The 22364-nt window shown below is 53.5% G+C and overlaps 1 protein-coding gene across 2 annotated transcripts in view; it reads left to right on the top strand.

Annotated features, from left to right (window-relative positions):
• Positions 1-20059, top strand: part of LOC144942960 (proto-oncogene Wnt-3-like) — a 40734-nt gene extending 20675 nt beyond the window's left edge. For both annotated transcript variants that reach the window (XM_078870028.1, XM_078870036.1), the window contains exons 3-4: positions 6020-6285; positions 18226-20059. In XM_078870028.1, the coding sequence (XP_078726154.1) occupies positions 6020-6285; positions 18226-18705 (746 nt within the window). In that variant the 3' untranslated portion in view covers positions 18706-20059. The remainder of the gene's footprint in view (positions 1-6019; positions 6286-18225) is intronic.
• Positions 20060-22364: the final 2305 nt, after the last annotated feature.

Here is a 22364-nt window from a genome sequence, read left to right as displayed (position 1 = left end):
CTGAGGCTATCACCTCACTGTGACTGAGAATCCGGTTTCATCACGGGCGGCTGAAACCTCCATTCAAACCCAAGATCTCAGCAGTGCCAGCTTAGTGCTCTGACCCATGAGCCATCCGTCCACCTCAACCTCGTGCTTTTATTGAAGGTCATTCGGCTGAAAGCTTGGGTGGCGTTCGTCAGCGAGAACAACCCAACTTTTACATTGTGTAAAAACTTCACTGAATCAGCATACAACTGCACTGGCACATTCTCTTTTTCTCATATCGACGGCCTCGAACATGTAGCCGTGGACTTCCAGCCTGTCATTCTGTGGCTGTGCCATCGAGCGGTAATGCAGCGGTTCGTGCACTAAACTACGAACCTGGTTACCCAAGTTCAGTTCCCACTCACGACTGCCAACACCAATGGCGATTATTTAAACCGATCCTGGGTCGACTCAGCCTCAAATGAGTATCTGGTGGGATGTTTAAACATCGCCACTGGGGAGATGAAGCTGACCGGGCGTGGTGCTGGGCACCCACCTCCTAGTACGCTGCGCCGGCCTTCGCAGGTGCTCGTTAATAGCACTTGCCCTAAAAATATGTTAAGGCTACATGGGGGATCTCTGTCTTTGTCCCCGGGGTTGGTTCACTGATGAGCCTTAATGAGGGTAAAACAAGTTTATGTTTCCTCTGCCGTAAGCTGCCTTGCCGGAAGGGCTATCAGCTGAAAGATTGGGCAGTATACGCCAGCCAGTTAAACTCACCGATGTTAATAGACATTCATCTTTTTTAAATGTCCGGATTGCTTATACTTTCGTTTGTTTAATTTAATGAGAATTTTCCCGTGTGTGCGTGCGCGTGTGGTTTTGTCTGCTTTGTCTCTCGCCCTACTTTAATGCATAGCTCACACCCTGCCCCCGTACGCTAATTTATCATCGAGCCGTTTTCCATTCACAAGAGCGTTTTATTTGCCCTGTGCACATTTCACGCGTCTCTTTTTTTTGTCACACGATGGATCTCAGGTGGCTTGCTGGCACGTGTAAAGGAAAGTGAGAGCCAAAGCCCATAATTACATTGCACCTTAAAACACGGCATTCCATGATGAAACATTGAGCACATGCCCTGCGTGTTCAGGCTAAATGGTCCTCAAGGCCCCATTTGACAGCAATAACCGAGTGTGAGAAATGGCTGCTGGGACTTCTAAGTGCGCACGCCTTTGCACGCACACGTGCGTCGGCGTCGCTCGTGGATGTGTGGGCTCTTCAATTCACTTTCTCTGCCGTGTAGATTTTCCCGGGCCGTGCCGCGTGACCTTTCGGCCACGGTTTTGGGTGCTAGCGCTTCATTTTGCTGGGCGCTGCAGAAGTAGCTCCCTGCTCGTCGAGTAAAGCGTCGGACGTGATGCCGGACAGCTCACGGCAAGACCCGAAAACGCAGCGGGGAGCTCTGATTCACGTCTTTATCGGCGCAGAGGGTGAGCACTTCCTCACTCCGGTTCGATGTTAAGGGCCTCATTCACTTTTTGGCGGAAACTTCTGTCCACGCATCGCCAGTGACCATCCTTTGCCAACATGCGAATCGGGCTCTAAATCCTAACAGAGATTACAATTCTCGCTTCTAACACCCGAAACAACCATCGGCGGTCACTGGCATCCTGTAACTTGCACATGGAACAAGACACCCTCCCCCTCCCCTCCCTCCACGTTTCAGACCGCTGCCCCAAGCCAGAGTCTGCAGCACTTGTGTGTGGTCCATGGCAGTCTGCGGTTGGACATGGCTTTGCCGATGATGCCCAACGAGGGTGAAACGTGAGAACACGTGGCTGTTGAAACTCCAAAGCAATTTCCCCCCGTTTGGTTGAGCGGTGAGGATCCAGGCTCGTTTCTTGCACCATGCACAGCGACAGAGTCACAGAGTGGGGAGGGAGTTGAGACGTCGACGTTTCCACCTCCTAACTGCGTGTCCATGCACGGAGCTGATGAGCGCCTGAACGGACGAACGTTGCGACGCGGACACAGAGTTAAAGCGTCAAATGTGGACGCTGTCTCGAATGTGCGATGCCCTCGGCTCGCAACGACTGTGCACCACTGTCTATGTCGACTGTACCTCTGTACTCGACTGACTTCAGCTGTCGTATTGACCCTTCACTTAGTTTCTTGTGGCCTGCAGCCATTCGTAGCCGAGCACTTGGCGAGCATCTTAGCCGCACTGATCGGGTACTAGAGAGGAATTTTTTTTGACCCGGCTACAACGAGCTTCTCAATGTGTCTCGCGCAGTACCCTTCTGTAGCTGCAAGGGACCCCTTGCCGCGTCAAAAGTGACCGAGCTGTGTGTCAATGTGTGGCCCCGTCAGATGGATATGCAGCGTCGTATCATTCAGCCCCCCAGTAAGAAAGAATGTTCCTCGTCGTCCTTGCCACAGATCCATACAGACCATCTGCATACACCAAAGCCTTGCGTAGGTGACCCGCAATAGACGTTCTAAATAGACGACGAACCTATGGTATCAACAGAGACGCGTGCGAGGAAGGGAGCGCGGTGTTCGAAGCCGTCAGGCTGAACGTGTCGGGCGAAGCGAAGCCTGCAGACGCCGGCGTGATTTGTTTGCTTCTGAAGCACCCAGACGCAACTTGCGGTCGCACGCACTCTGTGTGAACTAGTCAGCCGTTTTATGGGATTAAATACACACAGTATAAATGTGTGTGTGTCATCCCAGCTCAATGGTCGGATGCAAGGCAGAAAAGTACGTTTGTTGCAACTTCGCTATTGACGCTTGTCGTTGCTTTGGTCGCAGCGCAGCACGGCAGCCACGGCGAACGGTGAGACGTTCGATGCGACGGCCGTCGCTCGCACACCGCCGTGATCCAAGCGCCGCTTTAGAGTCACTCGGGGGCCGGTGCAGCTATCGGTCGCAGTTGTCCTCCACGTTGCCATTGTCCCGAGGTGACGCACGGATCGTATTTACGATGACAAACGTGTATGTATGTTTAACTTCTTTTGCACCGTACGTAGCCAACCGTGCTCATTGGAGGTTCGGGGGAAGGACAACAAACTCAGCATCAAAAAGCGGTTCCAAAGAAGCGAGTTTTCAATCGAGATTTGACGAGATTTGACGAGATGCGGCACGATCGGAGTCACACGGAGAACGCCCCCTCGCCTGGGTGCCCCTTAAACGGGAGTATCGGCTACACCGTCGCGGAAGTGGGGGGGGGGGGGTGGACCACGACCCCTGCGCGTGGCGAGGAGCAACGGGGCTTGCTCTGTTTCTGAGCCGTCGGGGGGAGAGCCTCGCGAGGTTCGCATGGGTTCGGGGGGTTGGCGGGCGAGGAGTCGGACGGGTGTTGCGTAACCCCCGGCGGGATCGTAGCCAACGGGCCGTGCGGACACCCCATGGCCACGTGTGTGCTCCTCCGTCGGTCCAGTCTTGGACGAGCGCGTTGTCGCGTCGTGCGGGTCACGGGGTTTCCTTAACGATTCTTCGACCCCCGCTCGTCAGGGTGGTTGGGGTTGGGAGTTAGCGGGGAACATAGACGTGGCGGCGTAGAAGCACAGCACAATGATTGATCTTTGGATTTTCTGTTTGCACATAGTCACTTTAAGATTTTTCTTGTTCATGTTTTAGTTTTTTGTTTGTTGCGGTTGCACCCGATTCAAGAGCCGAATGGCTCACAGGGCTATACCTAATAAATGAACTTTGATCTTGCAGCACCTCAATAATGTGGGTCCTGTAGCAGTTTATAGCACCTGTTGTAAGCCTCATGCTCAAATCCTGCTTAGCTTCTCAGATAATATGTTAGCTCGCGGTGTCTTGAGTAAAATATAATGCGTGTAAAAGTAAATGCGCTAGTAACATTGTTAATTAACTGATCAACGACGGCCGTTTCATTGAAGCGACGAGAACTCGGCGAGACGAACGCGCAGCGTGAATCTCGTCGGTGAGCCTCAAGAGCCTCTTGAAAGGTGCTCTTGCCTTGAGATGCTTGATCAATTTCTCAATCAGAAAATTAACTGTAATGTTAGCCGAATGTTGTCTACTTCTCTGTTACAAAACAGTGGTGAAGACAATTGTGCGTTTTTTATGTTATGCTTATATACAACTGTCAGTTTTCATCTTTAGTGAGAACTTAAAAATACTTTGCAAAATGATAAAACCTCAAAACAGTCATCCCATGTTGAGGTCTCGGGTCTACCAAACCAACTGTGCCATCGCAATCACATTTCTGTGGTCAACCACCACACTGCAGGTCACACCTTACACCCCCACTCACCCACCACACTGCAGGTCACATCTTACACACCCACTCACCCACTCACCCACCACACTGCAGGTCACACCTTACACCCCCACTCACCCACTCAACCACCACACTGCAGGTCACAACTTACACACCCACTCACCCACTCACCCACCACACTGCAGGTCACACGTTACACACCCACTCACCCACCACACTGCAGGTCACACCTTACACACCCACTCACCCACTCACCCACCACACTGCAGGTCACACCTTACACACCCACTCAACCACCACACTGCAGGTCACAAATTACACACCCACTCACCCACTCACCCACCACACTGCAGGTCACACCTTACACACCTACTCACCCACTCACCCACCACACTGCAGGTCACACCTTACACACCCACTCACCCACCACACTGCAGGTCACACCTTACACACCCACTCACCCACTCACCCACCACACTGCAGGTCACACCTTACACCCCCACTCACCCACTCACCCACCACACTGCAGGTCACACCTTACACCCCCACTCACCCACTCACCCACCACACTGCAGGTCACACCTTACACACCCACTCACCCACTCAACCACCAAACTTCAGGTCACACCTTACACCCCCATTCACCCACTCACCCACCACACTGCAGGTCACACCTTACACACCCACTCACCCACTCACCCACCACACTGCAGGTCACACCTTACACACCCACTCACCCACCACACTGCAGGTCACACCTTACACACCCACTCACCCACTCACCCACCACACTGCAGGTTACAACTTACACACCCACTCACCCACCCACTGATTCACTCACACACTCGCTCACCCACCCACCACACCGCAGGTCACAACGCTTCCCTTTCTGCTTCTTTCCTTGCCACTGCTCAACTTTTAAATTCCGTTTCCTACCATCATCATCGCCTGTTTTTGCCAAGCCCCTTTAACAATAACCTTGCTCAATTCCAGAATACAAAACGCTTATCTATCAACAACCTGATTTGTCATTACTTCATTTTGGTTTTAACGATCGTGTCGGTGTGATGTCCATTAGAGAGCTGAGCGGCCCTCCACCACCCGACACGGCCAAACAAATCCAGTCGCGACGCCACGGCCGGACTTGCCGATTGATTTTGTTTCGCGAAAAACCGCCGGCAATTGCGCGTGAAAAGCGAGCACACCAAGGTGGACGTCCACAGCTCTGATTGACGTCACACCTCCACGATGGTCAAACCACACAATAAACCAACGGCGAATCGTGCAAACGGTCACGCAAGCCCACGTGTGAAACCATCGGGACGCACTCGGCACTCGGCACTTTCGGCAAACAGTCCTCAGCAGCCACGACGAGCACATTAAAAAAACAAGTAATATCTCAAAACACTTTTTTTTAAACACGCTTTTATGAAATGTACTAGTAATGGAAGAACTCCACGACTCCGGGAAGTGGCCCCAAAGCTTGCCATAACGTAAGGGACCGTGGCCAATTACAGCCAATGTCAGTTTACCGTGGACAATTAGACCCAAGCCGAAACATAACATATGAAAAAAAATGTTTAAAAATATATGTTTTAATTTTTTATGATAGAATATAGTATTGTCATCAGTATGACATAAGTAGACCAAGTTTGCAGTCGATACCACATTGGGAAGTGGGTTAAAATTGAGTTACAAAATTTGAGGATATAACAACGACAACAACAACAACAACAGACAGAGTGAGTTAAATGAAAGCGTGTAAAATGACGTGTGATTCCTCGTCCGCTCTCTGCGCAGCCACGCGCGAGGCGTCCTTCGTGCACGCCGTCTCGTCCGCGGGCGTCGGCTTCGCGGTGACGCGGGCGTGCGCCGACGGGACGTCCACCATCTGCGGCTGCGACAACAAACACCGGGGCGAGCCGAGCGGCGGCTGGAAGTGGGGCGGCTGCAGCGAGGACGCCGACTTTGGCGTCATGGTGTCGCGCGAGTTCGCTGACGCGCGCGAAAACCGCCCCGACGCGCGCTCCGCCATGAACCGGCACAACAACGAGGCCGGCCGCGTCGTGAGTACAACGCTGCCACGATCACCACCGCCAGCAGCGTCAATCACAGCCAATCATCGCCAACACCGCCACGATCACCACCACCAGCAGTGTCAATCACAGCCAATCATCGCCAACACCGCCACGATCACCACCACCAGCAGTGTCAATCACAGCCAATCATCGCCAACACCGCCACGATCACCTCCACCAACAGTGTCAATCACAGCCAATCATCGCCAACACCGCCACGATCACCTCCACCAACAGTGTCAATCACAGCCAATCATCGCCAACACCACCACGATCACCTCCACCAACAGTGTCAATCACAGCCAATCATCGCCAACACTGCCACGATCACCACCACCAACAGTGTCAATCACAGCCAATCATCGCCAACACCGCCACGATCACCACCACCAACAGTGTCAATCACAGCCAATCATCGCCAACACTGCCACGATCACCACCGCCAGCAGCGTCAATCGCAGCCAATCATCGCCAACACCGCCACGATCACCTCCACCAACAGTGTCAATCACAGCCAATCATCGCCAACACCGCCACGATCACCACCACCAACAGTGTCAATCACAGCCAATCATCGCCAACACTGCCACGATCACCACCGCCAGCAGTGTCAATCGCAGCCAATCATCGCCAACACCGCCACGATCACCACCAACAGTGTCAATCACAGCCAATCATCACCAACACTGCCACGATCACCACCAACAGTGTCAATCACAGCCAATCATCACCAACACTGCCACGATCACCACCAACAGTGTCAATCACAGCCAATCATCGCCAACACCGCCACGATTACCACCGCCAGCAGTGTCAATCACAGCCAATCATCGCCAACACTGCCACAATTACCACCGCCAACAGCGTCAATCACAGCCAATCATCGCCAACACTGCCACGATTACCACCGCCAGCAGTGTCAATCACAGCCAATCATCGCCAACACTGCCACGATCACCACCACCAGCAGTGTCAATCACAGCCAATCATCGCCAAAACTGCCACGATCACCACCACCAACAGTGTCAATCACAGCCAATCATCGCCAAAACTGCCACGATCACCACCACCAACAGTGTCAATCACAGCCAATCATCGCCAACACTGCCACGATCACCACCACCAACAGTGTCAATCACAGCCAATCATCGCCAACACTGCCACGATCACCACCACCAACAGTGTCAATCACAGCCAATCATCGCCAACACCGCCACGATCACCACCACCAGCAGCGTCAATCACAGCCAATCATCGCCAACACCGCCACGATCACCTCCACCAACAGTGTCAATCACAGCCAATCATCGCCAACACCGCCACGATCACCACCACCAGCAGCGTCAATCACAGCCAATCATCGCCAACACCGCCACGATCACCTCCACCAACAGTGTCAATCACAGCCAATCATCGCCAACACTGCCACGATCACCACCACCAGCAGCGTCAATCACAGCCAATCATCGCCAACACCGCCACGATCACCTCCACCAACAGTGTCAATCACAGCCAATCATCGCCAACACCGCCACGATCACCTCCACCAACAGTGTCAATCACAGCCAATCATCACCAACACCGCCACGATCACCACCACCAGCAGTGCCAATCACAGCCAATCATCACCAAGACCGCCACGATCACCACCACCAGCAGTGTCAATCACAGCCAATCATCACCAACACCGCCACGATCACCACCACCAGCAGTGTCAATCACAGCCAATCATCACCAACACCGCCACGATCACCACCGCCAGCAGTGTCAATCACAGCCAATCATCGCCAACACTGCCACGATCACCACTGCCAGCAGTGTCAATCACAGCCAATCATCGCCAACACTGCCACGATCACCACCACCAACAGTGTCAATCACAGCCAATCATCGCCAACACTGCCACGATCACCACTGCCAGCAGTGTCAATCGCAGCCAATCATCGCCAACACTGCCACGATCACCACCACCAGCAGTGTCAATCGCAGCCAATCATCGCCAACACTGCCACGATCACCACCACCAACAGTGTCAATCGCAGCCAATCATCGCCAACACTGCCACGATCACCACCACCAACAGTGTCAATCACAGCCAATCATCGCCAACACCGCCACAATCACCACCACCAACAGTGTCAATCACAGCCAATCATCACCAACACCGCCACGATCACCTCCACCAACAGTGTCAATCACAGCCAATCATCGCCAACACCGCCACGATCACCTCCACCAACAGTGTCAATCACAGCCAATCATCGCCAACACCGCCACGATCACCTCCACCAACAGTGTCAATCACAGCCAATCATCGCCAACACAGCCACGATCACCACCACCAACAGTGTCAATCACAGCCAATCATCGCCAACACCGCCACGATCACCACCACCAACAGTGTCAATCACAGCAAATCATCGCCAACACCGCCACGATCACCACCACCAACAGTGTCAATCACAGCCAATCATCGCCAACACTGCCACGATCACCACTGCCAGCAGTGTCAATCGCAGCCAATCATCGCCAACACTGCCACGATCACCACCACCAACAGCGTCAATCGCAGCCAATCATCGCCAACACCGCCACGATCACCACCACCAACAGCGTCAATCGCAGCCAATCATCGCCAACACTGCCACGATTACCACCGCCAACAGTGTCAATCGCAGCCAATCATCGCCAACACTGCCACGATTACCACCGCCAGCAGTGTCAATCACAGCCAATCATCGCCAACACTGCCACGATTACCACCGCCAGCAGTGTCAATCACAGCCAATCATCACCAACACTGCCACGATCACCACCACCAACAGTGTCAATCACAGCAAATCATCGCCAACACCGCCACGATCACCACCACCAACAGTGTCAATCACAGCAAATCATCGCCAACACCGCCACGATCACCTCCACCAACAGTGTCAATCACAGCCAATCATCGCCAACACCGCCACGATCACCACCACCAACAGTGTCAATCACAGCAAATCATCGCCAACACCGCCACGATCACCACCACCAACAGTGTCAATCACAGCCAATCATCGCCAACACTGCCACGATCACCACTGCCAGCAGTGTCAATCGCAGCCAATCATCGCCAACACTGCCACGATCACCACCACCAACAGCGTCAATCGCAGCCAATCATCGCCAACACCGCCACGATCACCACCACCAACAGCGTCAATCGCAGCCAATCATCGCCAACACTGCCACGATTACCACCGCCAACAGTGTCAATCGCAGCCAATCATCGCCAACACTGCCACGATTACCACCGCCAGCAGTGTCAATCACAGCCAATCATCGCCAACACTGCCACGATTACCACCGCCAGCAGTGTCAATCACAGCCAATCATCGCCAACACTGCCACGATTACCACCGCCAGCAGTGTCAATCACAGCCAATCATCGCCAACACTGCCACGATTACCACCGCCAGCAGTGTCAATCACAGCCAATCATCGCCAACACTGCCACGATTACCACCGCCAACAGCGTCAATCACAGCCATTCATCACCAACACTGCCACGATTACCACCGCGAACAGCGTCAATCACAGCCAATCATCGCCAACACTGCCACGATTACCACCGCCAACAGTGTCAATCACAGCCAATCATCGCCAACACTTCCACGATCACCACCACCAGCAGTGTCAATCACAGCCAATCATCGCCAACACTGCCACGATCACCACCACCAGCAGTGTCAATCACAGCCAATCATCGCCAACACTGCCACGATTACCACCGCCAACAGTGTCAATCACAGCCAATCATCGCCAACACTGCCACGATCACCACCACCAGCAGTGTCAATCACAGCCAATCATCGCCAACACTGCTACGATTACCACCGCCAACAGCGTCAATCACAGCCAATCATCGCCAACACTGCCACGATTACCACCGCCAACAGTGTCAATCAGAGCCAATCATCGCCAACACTGCCACGATCACCACCGCCAACAGTGTCAATCACAGCCAATCATCGCCAACACTGCCACGATTACCACCGCCAACAGCGTCAATCACAGCCAATCATCGCCAACACTGCCACGATTACCACCGCCAACAGTGTCAATCACAGCCATTCATCACCAACACTGCCACGATTACCACCGCCAACAGTGTCAATCACAGACAATCATCGCCAACACTGCCACGATCACCACCATCAGCAGTGTCAATCACAGCCAATCATCGCCAACACTGCCACGATCACCACTGCCAGCAGTGTCAATCGCAGCCAATCATCGCCAACACTGCCACGATCACCACCACCAACAGCGTCAATCGCAGCCAATCATCGCCAACACCGCCACGATCACCACCACCAACAGCGTCAATCGCAGCCAATCATCACCAACACTGCCACGATCACCACCATCAACAGCGTCAATCGCAGCCAATCATCACCAACACCGCCACGATCACCACCACCAACAGCGTCAATCGCAGCCAATCATCACCAACACTGCCACGATCACCACCACCAACAGCGTCAATCGCAGCCAATCATCACCAACACCGCCACGATCACCACCACCAACAGCGTCAATCGCAGCCAATCATCACCAACACTGCCACGATCACCACCGCTAACAGTGTCAATCACAGCCAATCATCGCCAACACTGCCACGATTACCACCGCCAACAGTGTCAATCACAGCCAATCATCGCCAACACTGCCACGATTACCACCGCCAGCAGTGTCAATCACAGCCAATCATCGCCAACACTGCCACGATTACCACCGCCAGCAGTGTCAATCACAGCCAATCATCGCCAACACTGCCACGATTACCACCGCCAGCAGTGTCAATCACAGCCAATCATCGCCAACACTGCCACGATTACCACCGCCAACAGCGTCAATCACAGCCATTCATCACCAACACTGCCACGATCACCACCACCAGCAGTGTCAATCACAGCCAATCATCGCCAACACTGCCACGATTACCACCGCCAACAGTGTCAATCACAGCCAATCATCGCCAACACTGCCACGATCACCACCACCAGCAGTGTCAATCACAGCCAATCATCGCCAACACTGCTACGATTACCACCGCCAACAGTGTCAATCACAGCCAATCATCGCCAACACTGCCACGATTACCACCGCGAACAGCGTCAATCACAGCCAATCATCGCCAACACTGCCACGATTACCACCGCCAACAGTGTCAATCAGAGCCAATCATCGCCAACACTGCCACGATCACCACCGCCAACAGTGTCAATCACAGCCAATCATCGCCAACACTGCCACGATTACCACCGCCAACAGCGTCAATCACAGCCAATCATCGCCAACACTGCCACGATTACCACCGCCAACAGTGTCAATCACAGCCATTCATCACCAACACTGCCACGATTACCACCGCCAACAGTGTCAATCACAGACAATCATCGCCAACACTGCCACGATCACCACCATCAGCAGTGTCAATCACAGCCAATCATCGCCAACACTGCCACGATTACCACCGCCAACAGTGTCAATCACAGCCAATCATCGCCAACACTGCCACGATTACCACCGCCAACAGTGTCAATCACAGACAATCATCGCCAACACTGCCACGATCACCACCATCAGCAGTGTCAATCACAGCCAATCATCGCCAACACTGCCACGATTACCACCGCCAACAGTGTCAATCACAGCCAATCATCGCCAACACTGCCACGATCACCACCACCAGCAGTGTCAATCACAGCCAATCATCGCCAACACTGCCACGATTACCACCGCCAACAGTGTCAATCACAGCCAATCATCGCCAACACTGCCACGATTACCACCGCCAACAGCGTCAATCACAGCCAATCATCACCAACACTGCCACGATTACCACCGCCAACAGTGTCAATCACAGCCAATCATCGCCAACACTGCCACGATTACCACCGCCAACAGTGTCAATCACAGCCAATCATCACCAACACTGCCACGATTACCACCGCCAGCAGTGTCAATCACAGCCAATCATCGCCAACACTGCCACGATTACCACCGCCAACAGTGTCAATCACAGCCAATCATCACCAACACTGCCACGATTACCACCGCCAGCAGTGTCAATCACAGCCTATCATCGCCAACACTGCCACGATTACCACCGCCAACAGCGTCAATCACAGCCAATCATCGCCAACACTGCCACGATTACCACCGCCAACAGTGTCAATCACAGACAATCATCGCCAACACTGCCACGATCACCACCACCAGCAGTGTCAATCACAGCCAATCATCGCCAACACTGCCACGATTACCACCGCCAACAGCGTCAATCACAGCCATTCATCACCAACACTGCCACGATTACCACCGCCAACAGCGTCAATCACAGCCAATCATCGCCAACACTGCCACGATTACCACCGCCAACAGTGTCAATCACAGACAATCATCGCCAACACTTCCACGATCACCACCACCAGCAGTGTCAATCACAGCCAATCATCGCCAACGCTGCCACGATCACCACCACCAACAGTGTCAATCACAGCCAATCATCACCAACGCTGCCACGATCACCACCGCCAACAGTGTCAATCACAGCCAATCATCGCCAACACTGCTACGATCACCACCGCCAAATGTGTCAATCACAGCCAATCATCACCAACACTGCCACGATCACCACCACCAGCAGTGTCAATCACAGCCAATCATCGCCAACACTGCCACGGTCACCACCACCAGCAGCGTCAATCACAGTCAATCATCACCAACACTGCCACGATCACCACCATCAGCAGTGTCAATCACAGCCAATCATCGCCAACACTGCCACGATCACCACCGCCAACAGCGTCAATCACAGCCAATCATCGCCAACACTGCCACGATCACCTCCACCAACAGCGTCAATCACAGCCAATCATCACCAACACTGCCACGATCACCACCATCAGCAGTGTCAATCACAGCCAATCATCGCCAACACTGCCACGATCACCACCGCCAACAGCGTCAATCACAGCCAATCATCACCAACACTGCCACTATCACCACCGCCAACAGTGTCAATCACAGCCAATCATCGCCAACACTGCTACGATCACCACCGCCAAATGTGTCAATCACAGCCAATCATCACCAACACTGCCACGATCACCACCACCAGCAGTGTCAATCACAGCCAATCATCGCCAACACTGCTACGATCACCACCACCAGCAGTGTCAATCACAGCCAATCATCACCAACACTGCTACGATCACCACCACCAGCAGTGTCAATCACAGCCAATCATCGCCAACACTGCTACGATCACCACCACCAGCAGTGTCAATCACAGCCAATCATCGCCAACACTGCCACGATCACCACCGCCAACAGTGTCAATCACAGCCAATCATCGCCAACACTGCCACGATCACCACCACCAACAGTGTCAATCACAGCCAATCATCGCCAACACTGCTACGATCACCACCACCAGCAGCGTCAATCACAGCCAATCATCACCAACGCTGCCACGATCACCACCGCCAACAGTGTCAATCACAGCCAATCATCGCCAACGCTGCCACGATCACCACCGCCAACAGTGTCAATCACAGCCAATCATCGCCAACACTGCTACGATCACCACCGCCAAAAGTGTCAATCACAGCCAATTATTGCCAACGCTGCTACGATCACCACCATCAGCAGCGTCAATCACAGCCAATCATCGCCAACACTGCTACGATCACCACCGCCAAATGTGTCAATCACAGCCAATCATCGCCAACACTGCTACAATCACCACCACCAGCAGCGTCAATCACAGCCAATGCCAACATGATCACCAGTGCCAATGCAGCGAACGCCAGCACCACCAACGCCACCCTGATCATCACCACCTAGCGACCTCTGTGCTCAACATGGCAGAGGTCAGCTAAATTCTACAGAAGCTCAAGGTTTAAGGTATGATGTTTATGCTTGTGCAACAGAATGAGGTAATGCGCAGCTGTGAATGGTAAATCTGGTTTTCTGCTTATGTGTTAACCACACTTAATGAAGTGCGGCTTCACGAAATTAGAGCGGTTTCTCTTGGGACAGAGTTAGAGCACCAACTACAGAAGTTGTTACATGTACTTTTGCACTTGACACCCACTCAACGTGAACATTACAGATCCACAGCCTGGCCCCTCACAGCCCTCCCCATTCCTACGCCCATACAGTCACACACGCACAGAGACAAAGATCCCCCGCATAGGCTCTAAAGTCTAAACAGATTGTTGGGGCAGTTGTTGTTCGCGAGTACCTATTAGGGCTGTCAACTACAAAAATATGGTCCAGACCTTCCTCAGCCTCAGCCTAAGCCGTCTCCTCACGCCGACGAAGAACGGCGGCGTCCGGAGATTGCCGGCACGGCCCTCTCGATGAAATAACGTCACCGAGAATTAGCTCAAACGCCGCGGCAGGCGAAGAAACCTCAAGCGGGGGGGGGGGGGGCCTGGATCGTCGTTCGGCGCGCACTGCTGACACGGCGGGAGCCAACATCACTCGCTCCCCCGGCGTCAATCGCTCGCACGGCGGTGGTGGTGGTGGCAGTGGCGGTGGTGGCGGTGGCAGTGGTGGTGGCGGTGGTTGTGGTTGTGGTGGTGGTGGTGGCGGTGGCGGTGGCGGTGGTGGTGGCGGCGGCGGTGGCGGTGGTGGTGGTGGTGGCGGTGGCGGTGGCGGTGGCGGCGGCGGCGGCGGTGGTTGTGGCGATGGCGGTGGGGGTGGCGGTGGCGGCGGTGGTGGCGGCGGTGGCGGCGGTGGCGGCGGCGGCGGCGGTGGTGATGGCGGTGGCGGTGGGGGTGCGCGTTCGCGGTTTCGAGACAACAGCTCTCGGGCGACGGAGCGCGATGGTCGTTGGTGCGGTGCCGCCCCCGGTTCCCACGACGCCCCCGCCAGGTGCTCGCTCTCCGAGGCCGGGAGGACATTTCTCTGCCGCGGCCGCACCTGCTGCTGCTGCTGTTGCTGCTGCGCGCGGGGGGGGGGGGACTTTGGGAAAGCCAAAGTGGATTCCTGTGTCTAATGTAAACAAGCAGAGGCCGCTTTGTTACCACGCTGGTGTTTTCTCTCGGAATAAGTGGGAATTTGAACAATGTCGAGGAGGAACTTAACGAAAATATGCAAAAATTACATAAGGCACCTTTTTTTTTGGGGGGTGGGGGTCTAGCGTGGAGAGGAAGGGACAAGGGGCGCGCGCGTTGGCTTTCGTGCATTTTTTTTCCGTTCTCGGCAGAGATCTTTAAGATCCCATTTGTTTGTGAAGCAATGTAAACAGAGTCCCTTGACGAGCCCCGTCACGGTGCAGAGAGCCGCAAAAACCACACTCGCTGCCTTCGCAGAAATTTCTTGTTTCTTTTTTTTCTCTCTCTCTCTTTCTCTCACAACCTCGGCAGTTTTTTTTTTGTTCGCGGCCTGCGCAGACGCACAACGCTACAGGCGACCGCCGCGTGAGTCAGCTGGACCCGCCGAGCCGGGCCGGGCAGTGAGCAAGTGTTCACGCGTGGGGCGGCAAGATTGACACACGCTCCTCGAGCAATGAGAGCCGAGACAAGAGAGAGGCCGCCACCCCCCTCCCCCTCCACCACGAACACCACAGCACTTTAGCGAACGCGGCGAGATGGAAGCTTCGCCCTCCCTATCAACATCAAGATCACGCCTGCGCCGTAGCCGGGGGTAACACCGGAGATGCTACCGTGAAAAACCAAGAAAAACCCCGTGTCCGCGGATCTTTCGCCGAACGACGAATTCCCAAAAGTGCGGCAGGTGTCTGGCGCGAGGCTTGGGGCCATCGTGGCGTGTGCGCGGCAGAGGCAAAGGCGCCCGCGCGCAAAAGGGCTGTCCGTGTTTGTCTCGCGGAGGGCTGATATTTAGGGCACGCCACAGCATCAGGTTCTCATCTAAGGGCGAGTTAGGATAGCTTTGGATATCACTCACCACTGCAGTTAGACTTGAACAGGGATCGAACCAATGGGGGGTGCAGTGCGCGTGAATCCCTGCCCGACATCAGTTTGAGCCGAGTTTTAACGTGCATTTGAGAAATAGTAGATTTCTTTTCGAGAGCGGATCCAGAACGAGGTTCACTCCTTCGCACAGGCTACAGCTTGAGCTCCTGGAGGCACTGGGGAAAACATTCTCCTGGGATCGGCGCTCGTACGTGACATGTGCCGGTCGCTTTCCCGCGCCGAGTTGGCAAGTGGTGGGCCAAAGTTGCATAATATCTGCGGAACTGGCTCGGCTCACACGCATTAATCTCGATATTTGGCCATGTGCCCACCTGTCCGTCTCTCTCTCTGCTTTGCTTACCGATAATCTTTCAAACTTATTTTTTTGTCACATCCACTGCTGAAAAAAAAAGTCCCATTTAACAAACAAAAAACGAGTTTTCCCTCGAGGTGTCTTGCGAGTGGGGCGCACGCCGCACGACTGCGCACGAACGCGCTCGCCTCTGGGGAAAGCCGAAGCGAGAGGAGTTGCACTTTAGGTTACATTACGGGAGCATAGCTTGTGCACTTTGGCACAACTATTGGGCGCTCACTGGCCGTGGATTAAAAATCAAGGATTTGCGAACACTGTTCAACAGCCTCAAGCACACTTAAAGAGGCTTTGGCCAAACATCCCCCCCCCCCGCGCTGGACTTTCGTAAACCAACTCGGCTCATGAAGGCCTCCCCATGCCGTTTTGGTCACGAGTGTTGTTTGACCATCGCTCACCTTGATCTTCAACGTTGTTTGGTGGTTAGTGAGGTGTGAGGCAGGATCAGTTCAGATACCAGTCTCCACTGATGTCAGCCACGGTTTGGATTTGAACTCCGGCCACTAAGATTTGTAATATCGTTCGCGAACCACTGTGCCACTACTCCACCCTATACAGCCATCGCATTATCCTCATCCTAGTTTTTTCACGTAAATTAATCCTTCATGACCTTCACGTTCATATACATCGGATTGTTGGGGATAGACCTTCCATCCTCCTTCACAGCGCATTTGCCACGACGCGTGAAAACTTCCAGCCGAGAGTCGTGACTTGCGGAATGGTTTTTGAATCGAGAAGTGTCCACCAGAACAACACGGAAGCCAACAAAGGTGAAGGTGTCTGCTGTTTAATAAAAGGAGCCATCGATCGTCCAGCATCACGCCAAGGAAATACATCCACAAGCCCTGCTGCGTGTGTCCTAGATCAAGTACTCGATTCCGTGCCAAATAACATTGAGACCAAGCACAATGCTGCTTGAAGAGTCCTTCTTAATCGACACACAAGCCCTTCGTACCTAGAGTGGACATCACTGAGCGTGTCCATTCCTCCGTTGTGCGTCTGTGGGGCGTCCGCTATGGCACTCGGGATGTTCAGAGGTTGTGTGCCTCCTCCGCTTGAGGTTGGTTTGTATTTGTGTGGATGTGTGGGCGTGTGGACGAGCTTATTGCAGAGTAGAGGTGTTTGGTCGGGAGCGGAGTTGCGAATGCTGTTGTGTTGGTCGCATGTTTTATCACGACCTTGAGGGATCCCCTTGGGGAGACTCATGAGCTGATTAATTAACCCGGAGAGCGAGTTCGTTTGCCAGGGTTTCATTTATAAAGCGAATGAAGTTATGACGACGACGACACACGACGCACAGCCAGACATGTGGCTGCTGGAGGTTCCCAAAGCATCGCACCTCCGATTATCAGGGTTGGCTACGCATGGTGCGAACGTACATCCATCAACATAAATACATTACGACCACCGCAGGTGATCGCTGACTCCGTTTTGCCAGCGTCCGCACCTCGCAGGCTCCGCTGCCACCGTGCCTCTCCAAACCTGGCAGAGTTTTCACGAATCACGAGTCACCTTCACTCAACGCTGTTTTCTCTCTCCCATGTCCCATCCCCACCGCCCCTCCCCCCTCACCCCATCGCGTAGTCTATCCTGGACTTCATGCAGCGCAAGTGCAAGTGCCACGGGCTGTCGGGCAGCTGCGAGGTGAAGACGTGCTGGTGGGCGCAGCCCAGCTTCCGCACGGTGGGCGACCACCTCAAGGACAAGTACGACAGCGCCTCCGAGATGCTGGTGGAGCGGCACCGCGAGTCGCGCGGCTGGGTCGAGACGCTGCGGCCCAAGTACCCGCTCTTCAAGCCGCCGGCGGAGCGCGACCTCGTCTACTACGAGACGTCGCCCAACTTCTGCGAGCCAAGCGTCGAGACGGGCTCGCTGGGCACCCACGGCCGGCCCTGCAACCTCACGTCGCACGGCATCGACGGCTGCGACCTGCTGTGCTGCAGCCGCGGCTACAACACGCACACAGAGAGGCGCCGGGAGAAGTGCAAGTGCGTCTTCCACTGGTGCTGCTACGTGAGCTGCCAGGAGTGCGCGCGCGTCTACGACATCCACACGTGCAAGTGAAGGGACCGCCGGCTCGTGAGCCCGGCCCGGCCCGCCTGTCTGCCGTGCAAGTTGCCGATGTTGAGCGCGCTTGAGGATTTGCATTCATCAGGCGTTGAAATGCCTTAGAAACTCTGAAGCACCTTTGCATCAGATCTCACCGCGACCGTGCTGTTGTTCCTGCGGCAGCCCGGCCGAAGGGGACCTCCAGTGTACGACTCTCGTTTCTTTTAGTTTGTTCGTGAACTTAAAAAAAACACGCGCCGTCTTGCCTCGGAGCAGACCCCCGTCCCCTCCGTCGTTTTTGTCGAGGAGTGCGGCTCCGGGGGGGGGGGTGGGAGTGGGGCAACCCGCCCCTGTAAAGAGCACGCGGCGAATCCGCGCATTACTGTGAATGAGTCCAGCACTGGGATTTGACGTTCGTTTGACGAGACTCGCGCCAGAACTAAAGAAGATCAAAGGGAGGACACGGAGGAAATACACGAATAAGGGCAGCGCGAGGAGCCGGGGGCCCGAGCCAGCCGTGCCCACGAGGGCTGAGGCCGGCCGGCGGCGATCGCGCCCGTACTGCCACCGAACTCCGTCGCCATCGGCGGAAATTGCCGAATGGATTCCGGCGCACGAGGCGAGCCGCGGCTGTTTCTGCCGCCGCCGCTCCCGTGTCAGGCTCTTTGACGAGCGTTGGTCGGCGAGCCGCGCCGGGCATGACCACCGCTCCTACTGAGGCGCACGAGCTTTCTTCACCCGCCCGCTCGCGCGCGCGCCACGCTCCGCGAACCCGACGCCGAGGCTGTAGTCGTTGTAACGACGGCGAAGCGCCGCGATGCTGAAGCCGTGTCGAGCCGCAATCCGTGCCACTTCGCAGCTGCTACGGTCGCCGTGACTACCCTCGCCCCCCGCGCCCCACCCGCCCCCCCCTTAACCCTCCGTTGCCAGATTTGTTTGCGTAAACATTTTGTTTATTTCGCTCCCCTCCCACTCCGACCCTCACCCCCGCTCCTCCTTCCGCAAAAGTAACTTTTTTTTTACATATAATATATTTTTATTTTAAATACCGTTTAATCGACAAAAAAAGTGTAATTGGTGACAAAGTATATAAATGTGAGGATTCGTGCTTCGAGGCTATCCTGCAGCCGAGCCGACTCGAGCGAGGAACCGCCAGGAAGCCACCGGGCGCGCTGCCCCACCGTTGCGGCCCGCTCGGACACGGCCCGTGGCCACCGGCGGGCGAGGTGTACGCGACGGGACGCGCGGCCTCGCTCGATGAGGGTAGTCAAACTGTGCCCGCCATTAACTACCTCAACACTCGGGCCGAGGGTTTAAAAGCGCTCCGCCGCGTGGGGCAGGCGAAAGGGGGTCACTCCGAACCCGTCTGGCTGATCTCTAGGTACTGAGGGGGGAGGGGGGGGGGGTTCATTAAATGTACGTGATCTAAATCATTTAAACTTATTTATTTAAAAGGCTGTACATATATTTCCTCATTCTTTGAAAAATGTGTACTTATGAAAAAAGTCAATGTTTTTTTTTTCCCCCGTCTGGACATAGCTGGTCTTAACAATTAAAGTTTACAGTTTTGATAAAGAGGGAATGCTTTGCTTTATCTTGCCATCTCTTGGTGGATGATGTCGAATTTTGCCAAACCTGGACAATGGGCGTTTGTTGGAAGTCACTTTCGCAAGCGGTCAGATTGAGTTGTGGTACTCCTGTCATTGACACGGATAGAGACGGGCAGAGAGATGAACAGAGACAGAGATACTAAAGAGAGGCAGAGAAGCAGATTTAAAATGGCATTTATTGATGTGCAGGTAACAGTCCAACGAGACCGTGAGTCTCTTTACTGAGGGAGACCTGAGCCTCAATAAGTTGCAGCAAAGCAGCGAATTCCAATGTGAAACAAAACAACATCAGGCAAACACTCAAAATAAACATTGCCATGCAATGCAGAATTCGTATTCATGAGAGGATGAATCGACGTGCAACTCTTAACCATTTACATCATACGGTTTATTTTAAATATGTAGGTGCCTGCATTTTTCTCTCATTTCATAGAACATTATCTCGCACGGTTACCAAATAGCCACGGTAACCAAATAGCGACACGAACAGCGACAACGAGAAATTTGAATGAGTTGAACCGGACGCTTGAACACAGCGGTAGGCACCATACCGCCCCACGTCCGCGCGGCCCATCGCGTGTATGCGAAGGAGTCTTACCCACGCGTCGCGTTGCCTTCGGAACATCTGAAGATGCGCACTGCCGATCGCTGCCGAAGGTGATGTCGGTCACCCAATGGGGAGACATCGCCAGCTGAACGCAGCCTTGCGCCTGCTCTGCCACCTTGCCGGGAGTTTTGTTGAGCTCTGTTGCATCTGCTGCTTTTGGTTGACGTCTTTTTTTCCCCCGGCATCTTTTCCTCTGGCTGTCTGGTTACCTCCAGAGAAGCCCACTTTGGCATGCAGAGCACTTGACCAAAGTGTGCAGTGTGCCGGTGCAAGGCATTAGCAAAGCATGGAAAGGCTGAGGGATCCAAAAAGCTCAAGGAGCCCCAGATTCAAACCAAAAACATACACACATATAAGGTTGTTTAAAAGATACATATGAGCACAAATTCTAGTCCTCGTTAATATAACAAGCTCATCAACAAATAAAGAAAACTCGTATCTTTCATTTATATCATTACATGCATCTCTCGTCCCATCTCACTTTATGTATGTATTTGTCTAAATGTATCTTTCATTTATATCATTACATGCATCTCTCGTCCCATCTCACATTATGTATGTATTTGTCTAAATGTATCTTTCATTTATATCATTACATGCATCTCTCGTCCCATCTCACATTATGTATGTATTTGTCTAAATGTATATTTCATTTATATCATTACATGCATCTCTCGTCCCATCTCACATTATGTATGTATTTGTCTAAATGTATATTGTATCTCGCTACATATCTACCTCTTGTCTATAACCTCCGCTGTCACTCACCGAGATCTTGTAAATTGAAAAGTGGGGGCGGGGAGGCGCGAGGGGAGCCACCAAAAATGATTTCTCGGGTCCCCCAATTGGCGGGAACAACACGGTCCCTGTGGGGCTGGAGTGAGGCCAGCTCTGAGCGGTGTTCTTTGGTCAGAATAAAGTTTGATGCAAGACATATACCGAAAGACAAACCCCTCTGACTGACTGACTTACTGATGTAAATGATGGCAATGGTAAATAACGGCTAAATACATGATATTTTACACATAGTTGAGGCTATATGTACAGCCACAAGGGCGATGATTTTACGCGTAGGGCAGGCTCACCGGTTAAAGTTTTAAACCGGTTAAAGTTGCGTGCTGAACACTTCGATTGCCATCATTAGTGAGCCCGGTAGTTCGCCTCTGGTGGAGTGTGACGACTCTAGAACCAACGGGGAGCGAGAAAACCCCGCTACCAGCAACGGGTAACAACTCTGCAAGCACATCGTAAAATTACTTCATCAATTGCCTTGGGATCATTCGTGTGTATCGGAGGTTGCGGGGGAAGGATAACAAACTAAACACAACAAGCGATTCTAAAGAAAGTAGTTTTCAATCTAGATTTAAAAGTGGCTTCTTAATATCGGAAGGAAGAGTGTTCCAGTTGGCACGAAAAGCGCGTATGATAGCGCGCGATGCAGTGACCAACTTTACTCC

Source organism: Lampetra fluviatilis, chromosome 2 (assembly GCF_964198595.1).
Source record: "Lampetra fluviatilis chromosome 2, kcLamFluv1.1, whole genome shotgun sequence".
In the NCBI taxonomy this organism is placed as follows: Eukaryota; Metazoa; Chordata; class Hyperoartia; order Petromyzontiformes; family Petromyzontidae; genus Lampetra; species Lampetra fluviatilis.
Note: the sequence above shows the minus strand (reverse complement) of the source record. Positions and strands in the feature narration are given on the sequence as shown.